Consider the following 15,962-nt stretch of genomic DNA (forward strand, 5'->3'; position numbering starts at 1 on the left):
GGACAGGCTGGTGTGAGGTAGAGACTGAGATAGATGGGTGAGGCAGAGACTGGGACTGGGACTAGCTGGTGAGGTAGAGTGAGGTAGAGACTGGGACATGGACTGGCTGAGGTCTGAGAGATGGCAGAGGTAGAGATGAGTGAGGAGAGACTAGGACAAGGCGGTGAGGTAGAGACTGAGCTAGATGGGTGAGGTAGAGACTGGGACTGGCGGGTAAGGTAGAGACTGAGATAGATGGGTGAGGTAGAGACTGGGACAGGCTGGTGAGGTATAGACTGAGATAGATGGGTGAGGCAGAGACTGGGACTGGCGGGTGAGGTAGAGACTGAGCTAGATGGGTGAGGTAGAGACTGAGCTAGATGGGTGAGGTAGAGACTGGGACAGGCTGGTGAGGTAGAGACTGAGACAGATGGATGTGGCAGAGACTGGGACTGGCTGGTGAGGTAGAGACTGAGATAGATGGATGTGGCAGAGACTGGGACAGGCTGGTGAGGTAGAGACTGAGATAGATGGATGTGGCAGAGACTGGGACTGGCTGGTGAGGTAGAGACTGAGATATATGGATGTGGCAGAGACTGGGACTGGCTGGTGAGGTAGAGACTGAGATATATGGATGTGGCAGAGACTGGGACTGGCTGGTGAGGTAGAGACTGAGATATATGGATGTGTCAGAGACTGGGACAGGTCGGTGAGGTAGAGACTGAGCTAGATGGATGTGGCAGAGACTGGGACAGGTCGGTGAGGCAGAGACTGAGCTAGATGGATGTGGCAGAGACTGGGACTGGCTGGTGAGGTAGAGACTGAGATATATGGATGTGGCAGAGACTGGGACTGGCGGGTGAGGTAGAGACTGAGATAGATGGGTGAGGCAGAGACTGGGACAGGTCGCTGAGGCAGAGACTGAGCTAGATGGATGTGGCATAGACTGGGACTGGCTGGTGGGGCAGAGACTAAGATAGATGGGTGAGGTAGAGACTGGGACATGTCGGTGAGGTAGAGATTGGGGCAGATTGGTGGGGCAGAGATTGGGACAGATTGGTGGTGCAGACATTGGGACAGATTGGTGAAGCAGAGACTGGTACAGATTGGTGGGAGCAGGGATTGGGACAGATTTGGGAAACGGGGATTGGGACAGATGGGTGAAACAGATTGGGACGGGTTATGAGGCAGAGACTGGGACAGATTTGGACTGATGAGTGAAGGTGAGATTGGGACATATGGGTGAAACGGTGATTGGGACAGATGGATCAAACAGATATGGACGGTTTTATAAAGCAGAGACGGGGACAGACAGGTGAAGCAGACATTGGGACTGATGAGTAATGCAGATGTTTGGATAGTCTCAAATATATATATATATAAATATATAAACAAATAATTCCTTCAAAATTAAGACGGAGTCGCAGTGAGAAGGGAGGTTTAGAACATTAAGCGATCTAGACTGGTTAATTCAGGGCTTTAGCACTGCAGTGTGGATTAGGCGGAATGTAAAATAATGCGGTTCAGGGACCTTGAGACAGACTAATATTGGGACAAATGGGTGGGATAGATCGTTTAGTCAGGGATTCGGACAGATGGGGCGGGGGCAGTGATTGGAACAGATTGGTAAAACAGAGATTGAGCCTGGTGAGGATGAGCAGAGACTGGAAGAGATTAGTAAAGGTGAGATTGGGGCCGGCGGGTGAATCAAACATGGCAACAGGGGGGGTGAAGCAGAGATTAGGATAGACGGGTGAAACAGAGAAGACAGACAGACAGTGATTGAGCAACAGGTGCATGCCGCAATTATCAAACAATACTGACAATACCATGTTACGAGCCCATTCTATAGTCGTAAGTGCAATGGTCAGGCGCTGATGGATATTGTTATCAACTGGAGCTTGTTTGACCGTGGCTGCGCCATATTTAAAATCTCTTGTTAGGCAATACTGAGATTATTTTCCTAAGGCCGACCTTATACACTTAATCTTGACAGCAAAGGGCAGATGGGCATAAGAAAATTACAACATAAAAATTGCGATTTTAAAGGAATGGAACTGTCAACTATGCCATACTTGGGCTTTCAATCTCAAACATATTCGTTTTAATACACCCAAGGAAAACATCACAGTTCTCTCCTCTCTTGTTTCAAGGTAAGAAACATTTAAATCGTATTCATCTTCCATGTTTTGAATTCTAATTTCATTGTAACTATTGTCAAGAAAATAGAAGATAGCTTTGAAACACTACTACGATATTGAAAACCAGTTCCGAGAGTTTGTACAACTATACTGAGTCAAAAAAGAAACTTCACAAAATGTAATTGGAAAAATAATGAATACTTTTTCTCTGATGATACATCTATGTATCCGAAATGGGATCCCTATCTTTCGACTCTAGAAAAACGTTAGCAAAACCCACTCAAACCCATCCATTCGTCGTGCAAATGACGTTAGTGCCAAATCAGGTTTTGCACGTGCAGTCGATCACGTGATCTTCGCATCGAAGTTTTCTTCATATGCACGTGTTTGCATTGGCCTCAAGAATTGAAAAAAACACTTTTAAACCACAGTTCTAACGGTACTTGAAATGCCACGATTGTCAAATGTGCAACGTGAACGTGCCGTTGGCATGTTGCAAGCGGGAAGATCAGTTATTGACGTCGCAAGAGCAATGGGATGCAGCCGTCGTACTGTGTATGACTTGCGAGGTCGTCTACAACAAACTGGCACCACTTCTGATCGCCCAAGGTCGGGTCGTCCACGTGTGACGTCACGAGCAGAAGACCGTCAAATCGTCCTACGTCACCTACGTGACAGATTTCTGCCGGCTACACGAACCAGGGCTGAGATGTTTAGAGGTCGACTGTCCTCACAGACCATTCGAAATCGGTTGCGGGCTGCCAATCTCCATTCTCGACGTCCATATCGTGGGCCAATATTGACGCCGTTTCATCAACGTCAACGTCTGCTGTGGGCCCAACGTCACCTCCGATGAACCCAGAGAGACTGGAATCGAGTCGTCTTTAGCAATGAATCCAGGTTTACCCTCAGATTCGCGGACGGCAGGCATAGAGTCTGGAGACGACGTCGTGAACGGTATGCCCAATGTTGTGTACAGGAAGTTGACAGATTCGGGGGCGGAAGTTGCATGGTGTGGGGTGCTTTCTGTGGGAACAACCGTTCCCGACTTCTGGTCATCCTTGGAAACCTCACAGCTGCTGCTTACCGCGACCAGGTGCTCACCCCTGAACTCGTTCCTTTCATGGCAGCTCATGGCCCAGGTTTACAGTTCCAGCATGATAATGCTCGGCTGCATACCGCGATGTTGACACGAAATTTCCTTCAAAACGCTGGAATCAACGTCATGGACTGGCCATCGAGGTCCCCTGACCTTAATACAATAGAGCACGTTTGGGATGCACTTGGGAAAAGGCTTGGTGGTCTTAGGAACCAACGTCAGAATTTGCAGGAACTTGGCGCTGCCTTGCAAGAGCAATGGCGCAGAATCCCCAACCACGTGTTCACAAGCATCAAGCAGTCGATGAGGAGACGGTGTTTGGCAGTGGTGAATGCGCGGGGCGGCCATACACGATATTGAACTGAGAAATTTCGCATTTTTATTCTTGTGACTTGACATTCTGTATACCCATGTTTTGGAACGGCGGTGTAGCCTAATGGAACTGATTATGGCACTGTCAGTGTATCGAGTACATCACACAGATCTCAGCAATGAAATAATAACAATTTAACCATCTTACCATCTCTTGTTCTTTTATAGTGCCCTGAAGAAAGAATGTGAAGTTTCTTTTTACTCAGTATACTTCAAGTACTTCAATTTATACGTAGCTAATCCATTTGTTCGATAGTCCACCGATCAAATACTATATGAACAGATTTACTACCTATTCGCCCTCAGAGAATAGTTTATAACAGACGCATGTTTAAAGATTGTAAAACATTCCGTTCCTCGTATTGTTTACGGTACAGAACAGCTTCACCGCAGTAATGTAATATATGGTATTGTCCTATGTAGTATGGATCAGCTTATAAGTTCATTACCGTTGTCATTTAGATAAGTGATGGCCTTCTTTCACATTTCACTAAAACATGGTTTTAAATCCGCATTGTTTATGTATACATTTACAATATTTATTCAATACGTAGCCTAGTGGCTAAAGCGTTCGCTCGTCACGCCGAAGACCCGGGTTCGATTCCCCACATGGGTACAATGTGTGAAGCAATTTTCCGGTGTCCCCTGCCGTGACATTGCTGGAATATTGCTAAAACAGCGTAAAATTAAACTCACTCACTCATAAATTTATCCGGAAGAGAGCATGAGCTGGGTTGGCACAAGTAATGCAGACAATATGGATAAAGAGTTTGGCATAATGATTGAGGTCGGGCATGGGCTTTACAGCTAAGTCACAAATCAAAACAAAAAAAAGATTTTACATACTAAATTCCTCATGTCAAACGTGGATAAGGTGACGCCGAGCGAAAGAAATCATATCACTAAAAATACTCAGGTCTTTTTAAGTGACACAGGTAAATGGGTGCGTATGAATAGCAAAAGTTACCGGTCTGGTTATTGTCCCTATTGACATCCCTATACCTATTGACATGCTACTTTGTATGACGGTCTGGGCTATGAGGCCATACCCGTGTAAGACCACAGGTGTGGGTGAGATAAAGTGGGCCACGCGGCTAAGAACGTCTGATGTAACAGGTCGTCGTCCTTTACTAGGTTAAATGACCAAGAGAGACGGAGATGAGAAGTACGTGTGCTAACACACTACTGTAATATGTGTGTCTGACTGTGTCGTGGCCTGTTGCAGTAACGATGAAGCAGGACCTGTATCCCGTGGACGAGACGCGTACCGCCTCGGAGAGCACCCCCTTAGTGAAAGGCAAGGGTAAAGTCCAAGGGACGGTGTTAAATTTTATTTAATTTTGTATTCTCTCTCTCTCTCTCTCTGTCTGTCTGTCTGTCTGTCTGTCTGTCTGTCTCTCTCTCTCTCTCTCTCTCTCTCTCTCTCTCTCTCTCTCTCTCTCTCTCTCTCTCTCTCTCTCTCTCTCTCTCTCTCTCTCTCTCTGTGTGTTAGGCTTGAAAGGGAGGTAGGGGCGATGTGTCGGTGGGTGATCCTGGTTGGAGGATAAGTGACGAGGGCGGTGCTCACCCCTGTACCAGACAGTTAGGATCAGGGACTTTTATTTTGCTGACGAAGCGGGGGCAGGAACTATAACATTAAAGTCGCGAAGTAGACCAGCCGTTACGTGTGCTCCCGAGGTGTGCTGGCACAGATTTTTACATCTTCATGTCGAAAGCTGGCACATTAATGTTTAAGATTAAATTGACGATGGCATCTCACATGTGAACATAACTTACATTGTCGTTGGATTATGAAAACTCTTTGCTATATGTTGACAAGGGCAATATATCTTCTTCAAAGCAAGTATGAATTCTTTCTGCAAATGACGTTGTCTGAAAGTGTTTGTTCTGAAATCTGTTAAATATTTGATATGCATTAATGATATAGTACGGCCCTGCACATAGGTGATAGACACAACCTCTGAATGGGCCCGCTCTGAACACTGCATGTACCTGGGTATGGCTGAAGGGTGTGTTAAGCGGCCCGTTCTGAACACTTGACAAGGGGCCCGCTCTGAACACTAAGGGGCCCGCTCTGAACACTTGACAAGGGGCCCGCTCGGAATACTTGACAAGGGGCCCGCTCGGAATACTTGACAAGGGGCCTGCTTGACAAGGGTCCCGCTCTATGTACGTGTACCTGGATATTCCAGAAGATTAAGTAAAGGGACTCGCTCTGAACATTACATGTACCTGGGTATTCCAGAAACTAAGTCAAGGGGCCCGTCCTGAACATTACATGTGCCTATGTATTCCAGAAGAATAAGTCAAGGGGCCCGCTCTAAACTTTAAATGTACCTGGGTATTCCAGAAGACTAAATCAAGTGGTCCTCTCTGAACATTACATGTACCTGGGTATGACAGAATACGAAGTAAAAGGGGTCCGTTGTGAACATTATATGTACCTGGGTATTCCAGAAGACTAAGTCAGGGGTCCGTTGTGAACATTATATGTACCTGGGTATTCCAGTAGAATAAGTCAAGGGGCCCACTCTAAACATTAGATATACCTGGATATTCCAGTAGACTAAGTCAAGGGGCCCGCTCTAAACATTAGCTATACCTGGGTATTCCAGTAGACTAAGTCAAGGGGCCCGCTCTAAACATTATATGTACCTGGGTATTCCAGTAGAATAAGTCAAGGGGCCCGTCCTGAACATTACATGTACCTGTGTATGGCAGAAGACGAAGTCAGGGGTCCGTCCTGAACATTATATGTACCTGGGTATGACAGAAGAATAAGTCAAGGTGCCCGTCCTGAACATTATATGTACCTGAGTATTCCAGTAGATTAAGTCAAGGGGCCCACTCTAAACATTAGATATACCTGGATATTCAAGTAAAGGGGCTCCAATAGACTAAGTCAAGGGGCCCGCTCTAAACATTAGATATACCTGGGTATTCCAGTAGACTAAGTCAAGGGGCCCGCTCTAAACATTATATGTACCTGGGTATTCCAGTAGAATAAGTCAAGGGGCCCGCTCTAAACATTACATGTACCTGGGTTTGACAGAAGAATAAGTCAAGGGGCCCGCTTTGAACACTTTATGTACCAGAGTATGCTAGAAGGATATGAGCACAAATTATGCCTGTGTATACGAGGATGTAAAGACCCAACCGTTCACTGCATCTGCGCATGCTGGAGGTATAAGTGAATTGTACAGGGGTTTGTGCTTCCGCCCCATTTAATGTTACGGCTGTTATGGCAGTAGTGTTACGGCCGCTGCAACCTCTGTTATGGAACGGGACCTTGCTCTGAATTCTGCATGTACCCAGGAGTGGTTGATACAATAATCAAGAGCCATGCAGGCGCGTAGCAAGCCAGTAAGCAGCCAGATAGGTTGCAAAGCTTTATTTTTAGAAAGTATTGAGGGCTTGCCCAACCTTTTTAGCAACAGTCATGTGTAAGCCAGGGCTTGTTTTGGTAGCTACGCCCCTGCCATGTTCTGATAGTTACGACAGAGATCTGTCGTGTCTTGTGTATGGTTAACAATTAGGGGTGACTATACAGTGGGAAACAACTATTGCGATGGCGATTGTCTATTGCGACCAACTATTGCAATACTATTGCAATAGTTTGTTTCTCTTTGAATTGTCTCATTTGAAGTCATTTTCCAAATGAATGTATAGTTTGTATGAAATGAAAACAAGTAGTTTCGGTCTCTTTTAATAGCTGACAAGAAACTTGAAACCCAGATCAAGTTTGTTTAAGAGGTTACAGGGGCGGAAAACTCAAAATCAAAGTGAACGAATCTGGTATAGTACTTCCTGTATTTTGCGCTGCGCATTTATGAACGGAAGTCAATTGCTAAACTTTCGATAGTCACACATACTATCGATGCATCGATAGTTTTTCGTTTCTACCATCGATTAATTGTTATCGGAGACTCAACAATTGCAATCCATCGATAGTTCGATGCGTCGGTACAGCCCTATTAACAATGCATTATATTTTCAGATGCCGGAAGCAAACTTCCAGCCAAACGTCGTGGCTATGTCCCCGTTGAAGTCGTGTCGTTCTTATATTTCTTCACGACGTTCTTCTCTAACCCCCACACACAATTCTACGTCTTTGACAAGGTGTCCGCCAAATACGGTCACGTTAACACCACAGATCCTCTTCCATGTGAAGACAACTTCTACAACTCCTCCGCCTCCGAAGTGGAGCTAAAGGTGCAAACAGAAACCTCAACGGTAATGATGTACCTGCTCTTCGCCAGCACCTTCAGCGGCGTCCTACCAACCATCTTTCTCGGGTCCCTGACTGACCGTCACGGGAGGAAGATCGCCTGCATACTGGCCATATTGGGATCAACATGTAAACAACTGATTTACGTCGTCATCTTCAATCTGGATGCCAACGTCAACTATCTATACATTGGCAACGTCGTGGAGGGTTTGTGTGGGTACTATGGAGCTATGTTGGTAGCATTATTCGGGACAATTGCTGATATCACCGAGCCTGGCAAGCAGCGAGCATTTCGGATCACCACAACGGAAGGTTGCCTCTTTCTGGCATCAGCCGTAGCCATTGGTGCCAGTGGGGTGTGGATAGAAAACAGCGGCTACCTCCAACCACTTTACACCATGATTGGCATTAGCGCCCTCAACATGGCGGTCGTGCTCTTCATCCTCCCAGAAACAAGGAAGAAAACAGATAGACCATTTTCATTAGTGGAACCCCTGAGAGGATTAAAAAGAAGTCTTATGTTTTTGTCATCGATACTCCGAGTAAACGGCGATGGAAGTTGCAACTGTCTATTGCTGTGTTTTTCATCACGTTTTCTATAAGTATAGCCCAAAATACTATCATGACGTTGTTCCTTCTCAAGTCTCCATTTTGTTGGACAATGGTACACATCACTATATACGCCGCTGTCGCGATGGTAGTTGATTGGGTGTGTATCCTCTTCCTAACGCGCTGTCTTGGGAACTACCTCTCTGACGTCCACATGGCCCTGATTGGTACCACATCCACATTCCTTAGTCTGCTGATAGTGGGCCTGGCCGTAAATGACGCAATGATATATGCTGGTGAGTATATATACAATCCACACTGATAAGGTAAACCATACAACATTATAAGTTGTCCACTGGTAACGAGGGGGGCATGGATTGATGTACCCTCGATGTTTGTTTGTTTGGCCCCGAGGGACCAGTGAACAACGTATTTATCTTACCGAGCACCTGTTAATTTTGAATTGTTTGAAGCACGGGTACAAATCTTTTGTAGCCATCGCTAAATTTTGCTGAAAAGAAAAACAAATTTAGAGTTATCTCCCTTCCATCGATTTGCATTCGCAAAACATCGGTAATTTCCGTACATCATACGTGAGTCAATGTAATTCGAGATAAAGAATTACTACCACGAAGTACCAAATGAGTTGCCATTGACAGCGGGGTACATTGAAATGTTATTCGCTTGTAAGCGGGGTACATTGAAAATAATAGAAGAGCGCTCAGCCAATCAGAAAGCGACATTTATGTGTGAGGTAAGATACAATTGTATGTAAGGTCGGGCACAGTAATAGCAAGGACGTTGGATGGCGTGACAGTAATAACGAGAATGGCGTGACAGTAATAAAGAGTAGGGCTTCACGGTATTACCGGTATTATAAGGTATATCGCAATACGCTTTTCAAACGATACGTATTGCAATATTTTTTCAGAGAAACGGCATATTGGGTAAAGGACATTTATGAAGTTTTTGTGATTAAAATCTACACACTTTCATTCACAACAAATGTTTTCCTTCGTTATTCAATTACAAAATGGCATACTGTAATACTGTCAATTGTATAAAAACGAAAATAGAGTAAATGACTATGCAACCTACTTTTGAGATTGCTGTCATCAGTACCATGTATGTATGCTTAGGGACTTATAATGTAGAAAATATGATCGACATGTACAAATAGTTTCACTTACTGTCAAAGACTTAAGTTTCCAATATATTGCAATACGGGAACCTGAATCGCTATATAGTGCAATACAATATATTTGCCAATACACAGCCCTAATAACGAGAATGGCGTGATAGTAGTAAAAAGGACGTCCAATGACGTGACAGTAGTAACGAGGACGTCAAATGGCGTGACAGTAGTAACAAGGACGTCAAAGTAGTAACAAGGAACGTCGAATGGCGTGACAGTAGTAACAAGGACGTCAAAATGGCGTGACAGTGGTAACAAGGACGTCCGATGGCGTGATAGTAGTAACAAGGACATCCGATGGCGTGACAGTAGTAACAAGGACATCACATGACGTGATAGTAACAACAAGGGTGTCAAATGGCGTGATAGTAGTAACACGGACGTCGAATGGCGTGACAGTAGTAACACGGACGTCCAATGGCGTGACAGTAGTAACGAGGATGTCAAATGGTGTGATAGAAGTAACACGGACGTCGAATGGCGTGATGGTAGTAACACGGACGTCCAATGACGTGACAGTAGTAACAAGGACATCCAGTGACGTGACAGTAGTAACACGGACGTCCAGTGACGTGACAGTAGTAACAAGGACGTCCAGTGACGTGATAGTAGTAACACGGACGTCCAGTGACGTGACAGTAGTAACACGGACTTTCAATGACGTGACAGTAGTAACACGGACGTCCAGTGACGTGACAGTAGTAACAAGGACGTCCAATGGCGTGACAGTAGTAACAAGGACGTCAAATGGCGTGACAGTAGTAACAAGGACGTCCAATGGCGTGACAGTAGTAACAAGGACGTCCAATGGCGTGACAGTAGTAACACGGACGTCCAATGACGTGACTGTAGTAACACGGACGTCCAATGGCGTGACAGTAGTAACGAGGACGTCCAGTGACGTGATAGTAGTAACAAGGACGTCCAATGGCGTGATGTTAGTAACACGGACGTCCAATGGCGTGACAGTAGTAACGAGGACGTCAAATGATGTGATAGTAGTAACGAGGACGTCCAATGGCGTGATGGTAGTAACACGGACGTCCAATGGCGAGATGGTAGTAACGAGGACGTCAAATTGCTTGATAGCAGTAACCCGGACGTCCAATGGCGTGACTGTAGTAACACGGACGTCCAATGACGTGAAAGTAGTAACGAGGACGTCCAATGACGTGATAGTAATAACGAGGACGTCAAATGACGTGATAGTAGTAACAAGGACTTCAAATGACGTGATAGTAGTAACAAGGACGTCTGATAGCGTGATGGTAGTAACGAGGACGTCAAATGACGTGATAGTAGTAACAAGGACGTCCAATAGCGTGACAGTAGTAACACGGACGTCCAATGACGTGAAAGTAGTAACGAGGACGTCCAATGACGTGACAGTAATAACGAGGACGTCAAATGACGTGATAGTAGTAACAAGGACTTCAAATGACGTGATAGTAGTAACAAGGACGTCTGATAGCGTGATGGTAGTAACGAGGACGTCAAATGACGTGATAGTAGTAACAAGGACGGACGCCAATAGCGTGACAGTAGTAACAAGGACGTCAAATGACGTGATAGTAGTAACACGGACGTCCAATAGCGTGACAGTAGTAACATAAGGACGTCAAATGACGTGATAGTAGTAACAAGGACGTCCAATGACGTGACAGTAGTAACAAGGACGTCAAATGACGTGATAGTAGTAACACGGACGTCAATAGCGTGATAGTAGTAACAAGGACGTCAAATGACGTGATAGTAGTAACAAGGACGTCAATAGCGTGATAGTAGTAACAAGGACGTCAAATGACGTGATAGTAGTAACACGGACGTCCAATGGCGTGACAGTAGTAACAAGGACGTCAAATGACGTGATAGTAGTAACACGGACGTCAAATGGCGTGACAGTAGTAATGAGGACGTCCAATGACGTGACAGTAGTAACAAGGACGTCAAATGACGTGAGAGTAGTAACAAGGACGTCAAATGACGTGATAGTAGTAACACGGACGTCCAATGGCGTGATAGTAGTAACAAGGACGTCAAATGACGTGATAGTAGTAACAAGGACGTCCAATAGCGTGATAGTAGTAACAAGGACGTCAAATGACGTGATAGTAGTAACAAGGACGTCAAATGACGTGATAGTAGTAACACGGACGTCCAATAGCGTGACAGCAGTAACAAGGACGTCCAATAGCGTGATAGTAGTATCAAGGACGTCAATGACGTGACAGTAGTAACAAGGACGTCCAATAGCGTGATAGTAGTAACAAGGACGTCAAATGACGTGATAGTAGTAACAAGGACGTCCAATGACGTGACAGTAGTAACAAGGACGTCCAATAGCGTGATAGTAGTAACAAGCACGTTCAATGGCATGACAGTAATAACAAGGACGTCAAATGACGTGACAGTAGTAACAAGAACGTCAAATGACGTGATTGTAGTAACAAGGACGTCCAATAGCGTGATAGTAGTAACGAGGACGTCAAATGGCGTGATAGCAGTAGCAAGGGCGTCAAATGGCGTGACAGTAGTAGCACGGACATCCAATGGCGTGACAGTAACAACAAGAAAATCACATGATAGTAACAACAAGGGCGTCCAATGACGTGCTAGTAGTAACGAGGACATCCAATAGCGTGACAGTAACAGCGATGACGTCGAATGACGTGACAGTAATAACGAGGACGTCGAATAATGAGGCGATGTTAGCCTTTCTAACTGGCAGCTGTTTGAATATTTTGCGCAAAATGATGTAATGGACCATACATATCATATACAATGAATCATTTTTCAGCTGCTGCTGTTGGCCTGTTTATTGAGTTGGTGACGCCTATGATGAGATCTGTGATGTCAAGACTGGTGACCAACGATGAGCAAGGTATGTGGAAACGATGACCCACTGACATGAATGTACAAAGCTGTAACATTATACACAGAAACAACCTCAAAGTTCAATCAGTCGAATCCGAGGTGGAATTCATCTTCACAGTCGATTATAAATGACCAGATGGGTTAAATGTGAAGCTTGTGTAATGTGTGATTTGTACCACAATAGCTTGTTAGGTACAAGGTAGTCACGTGCTCAACATCCGATACCTGAATCGGCATTTCATTTCCGTGCTCAGAAATATATCTTCCGCATTAGGGAGCACGTATGTAATAAAGTACATAAACATCACACAACATATTAGTTACTGGCACAGGGGCGGTAGGGTAGCCTAGTGGTTAAAGCGTTCGCTCGTCACGCTGAACACCCGGGTTCGATTCCCCACATGGGTACAACATGTGAAGCCGATTTCTGGTGTGCCCCGCCGTGATATTGCTTGAATATTGCTAAACTAAACTCACTCACTACTGGCACATTGTTTGGAAAAGACAATTTCACATGTGTAATCTGCGGACGTAAAACTGGTCAGTTGTAGCACTACCGAACACAGCAAATCGTTACTTGATGTTCTGACATTTATCCGTTATAGCCTGAATATGGTCGGTAAGGCGATCTAGATGTATAAGTCCAATGTCCACACCATTGCCTTTTCGCTTGACCGTTGTACACTACTAAATATAAGCTTACTTCTGTATTGCTGTTCTGCTATCACTTGTATGTAGAGCCTCGAGGAGAGTCAGCCAGGTTTCTGGACTTAACCAGCAGGAAGTCTTGGGTTTGTTTGCTTGTTGTCCTACGCCGCACTCAGCAATATTCCAGCTATAAGGCACTGGCCTGTAAAAAATTGAGTTGGACCCGACAATCCAGTGATTGACATCATGAGCATCGATCTACGCAGTTGGGATACGATGACATGAATCAATCACGTCAGCGAGCCTGGCCACCAGATCCCGTTTGTTGCCTCTTACGACAAGCATGAGTTGCTGAAGATTTTAACCCGATTCTTCATTAGTGCGGAAAATGTGAAAATGGACGTGCACGATTTAAAATGAAAAGAATCTTCATGGAGTCTAGTGCATGAGCACAGACACACGCGCATATACACACGCACACACACACTCGCGCGCGCACACACACACAAATGGTAGTACGTTGTAACCCGGTGCAGGAAACTTGGGATCACCGTCGACTTATGTGTAGTGAATCATTTGTGTATTTTATAACCTATTTTGGTACTGGTACTTGTATGGTGGCTTTAACTGGTACTGCTTATGTTGCAGGCGCTCTGTTCGGCAGCATCAGTGTTGTGGAGATGTTCTCCGGAGCGGTGCTAGGCTTGGCGGCCACAGCTGGCTACACGAGCTCCGTCAGCTTCTTTCCTGGTCTGGTGTTCATCGTCCTGTCCTTCCTCATGGCCTGTTTGAGTGGTGCTCTGATGTAAGTACAGACTGAGTGAGTGAGTGAGTGAGTGAGTGCCTTTCACGCCACTTATTCCAGCAATATCACGGCAGGTGACACCAGAAATGGGTTTCACACATTGTACCCATGTGGGGATTCAAAGCAGAATTTCGGCGTGACGAGCGAACAATTTAATCAGTATGGTTACCCCACCGCCCCTGTAAGTTCAGAAGTCATAACCAGTGTGCGAAATAGTTTCCAAATTTTGCTAGCCAGTCGGGGTAGCTATGCCTGAAAGTTACAAGCCCACAAAATAATTCACTAGACCCAAATTTGAATGGAGAAACTAAGCAAAAGATTACAAAAATAGATGAGATTAAGATATAGTCGGCATTTTCATGGGTTTAGTTTTAAGCCGCACTCCGCAATATTCCAGCTATATGGCGGCGGTCTGTAAATAATCGAGCCTGGACCAGACAATCCAGTGATCAACAGCATGGGCATCGATCTGCGCAATTGGGAACCGATGACATGTGTCAACCAAGTCAGGGAGCCTGACCACCCGATCCCGTTAGTCGCCTCTTACGACAAGCATGGGTTACTGAAGGTTCAATCTAACCCGGACCTTCACGGGTAACTATGATTATAACCTGTGCATGGCATTTAGAAGGGATACACATAAAAGTAGGAATTTGTATCAATGTCCAATTCTGTACTATTACGAACACGACGTGTCTGAGTATGCTGTTACTCCTTCGTCGGGCTAATGGGGGCGTCGGCGTAGCCTAATGGTTAAAGCGTTGGCTCGTCACGCCGAAGACCCGGGTTCGAATCCCCACATGGGTACAATGTGTGAAGCCCATTTCTGGTGTACCCCGCCGTGATGTTGCTGGAATATTGCTAAAAGAGGCGTAAAACCAAAATCAGTCGTCGGGCTAATGAAAGCTGTGAAGCAGGAAGCTTTATAATACATGTGAAAGCAAAAATAAACAATAGTGATGATATAACAAAGGTGGGCACTTAACAAGGGAAGTCAGTTATTAATAAACTTCCCTCAACAGATAATAGGCTTCCTGCCCTCGTGACAGCTCTTGTTTATGATGAGTGAGTGAGTGAGTTTAGTTTTACGCCGCACTCAGCAATTCCAGCTATATGGCAGCGGTCTGTAAATAATCGAGTCTGGACCAGACAATCCAGGGATCAACATCAGGAACACTGATATTCTATGGTTTCAGTCGGCTTCGGGCCTAAGGACTGACGTTAATTTCGAACGCTGTCCCAAGAATGTTACTACTAGGCTACACCACCGCCCCAACTACGATTATAGTGAGTGAGTGGGTGAGTTTAGTTTTACGCCGCACTCAGCAATATTTCAGCTTTATGGTGGCGATCTGTAAATACTCGAGTCTGGGCCAGACAATTCAGGGATCAACAGCATGAACATCGATCTTCGCAATTGGGATACGGTGACATGTGTCAACCAAGTCAGCGAGCCTGACCACCCGATCCAGTTTGTCACGGGGTTTTGTTTATAATATATATATATATATGTATGTATGTATGTATGTATGTATGTATGTATGTAGACACACACACACACACACACACACACACACACACACATATACTTTCGAATGCTTCCCTATGGCAAAATAGTGTTTGCATCATCACAAGAATAATGCAAACAAACTGTTTTATTTCTTATACTTTTAGAGTTTTGAGCTGCAGCCTTCACAAGACGAAGGGCAAAACCACAGTGCTCGACCTTGGCAACTGAACACGACCTTCATAAGGAGTCACCTTGAAGCGAAGACTTTGCAATATATTTGAGTGTTGATGGTTCAAATGTCCATCTTATATGATATATGATCAAAAGCATACTTATACATGATAACGGATATATAGGAATGCATCCAAAACGTATTACTGGGGTCTGGGGTGGTCACTCAAAGATAAGGGTCTTTCCTAGTAATTGAAATCTTTCCTAATTTTGCGCTTCCTGCATGAGATAGGTATACTGATGGAAACAAATAAGGGAACATATGAAAGTACAAGGGTTGTTTTTCCAGGTTTCTTTTGATGCTTTGCATTGCGGGTGAAAATCAGGACAT

General features: G+C 45.0%; 2 protein-coding genes across 2 annotated transcripts; one reads left to right on the forward strand and one right to left on the reverse strand.

The window, feature by feature from the left end:
• Window positions 1-355: 355 nt before the first annotated feature.
• On the reverse strand, window positions 356-1,051 carry LOC124283211 (putative proline-rich protein 21). The gene has a single exon (XM_046719242.1). It carries the CDS (start codon window positions 1,049-1,051, stop codon window positions 356-358), a length of 696 nt encoding a protein of 231 aa, XP_046575198.1.
• A 3,517-nt stretch (window positions 1,052-4,568) lies between these two features.
• LOC124283169 (proton-coupled folate transporter-like) lies at window positions 4,569-15,962 on the forward strand. Its single transcript, XM_046719194.1, is given in 6 exon segments — window positions 4,569-4,894; window positions 7,589-8,318; window positions 8,321-8,664; window positions 12,361-12,444; window positions 13,734-13,890; window positions 15,565-15,962. Coding segments are annotated over 6 exon segments (1,452 nt in total). The 5' UTR covers window positions 4,569-4,821; the 3' UTR covers window positions 15,629-15,962.

The sequence above is a fragment of the Haliotis rubra genome, unplaced genomic scaffold (genome assembly GCF_003918875.1).
Source record: "Haliotis rubra isolate DU_JTF1 unplaced genomic scaffold, ASM391887v1 Scf310, whole genome shotgun sequence".
In the NCBI taxonomy this organism is placed as follows: domain Eukaryota; kingdom Metazoa; phylum Mollusca; class Gastropoda; order Lepetellida; family Haliotidae; genus Haliotis; species Haliotis rubra.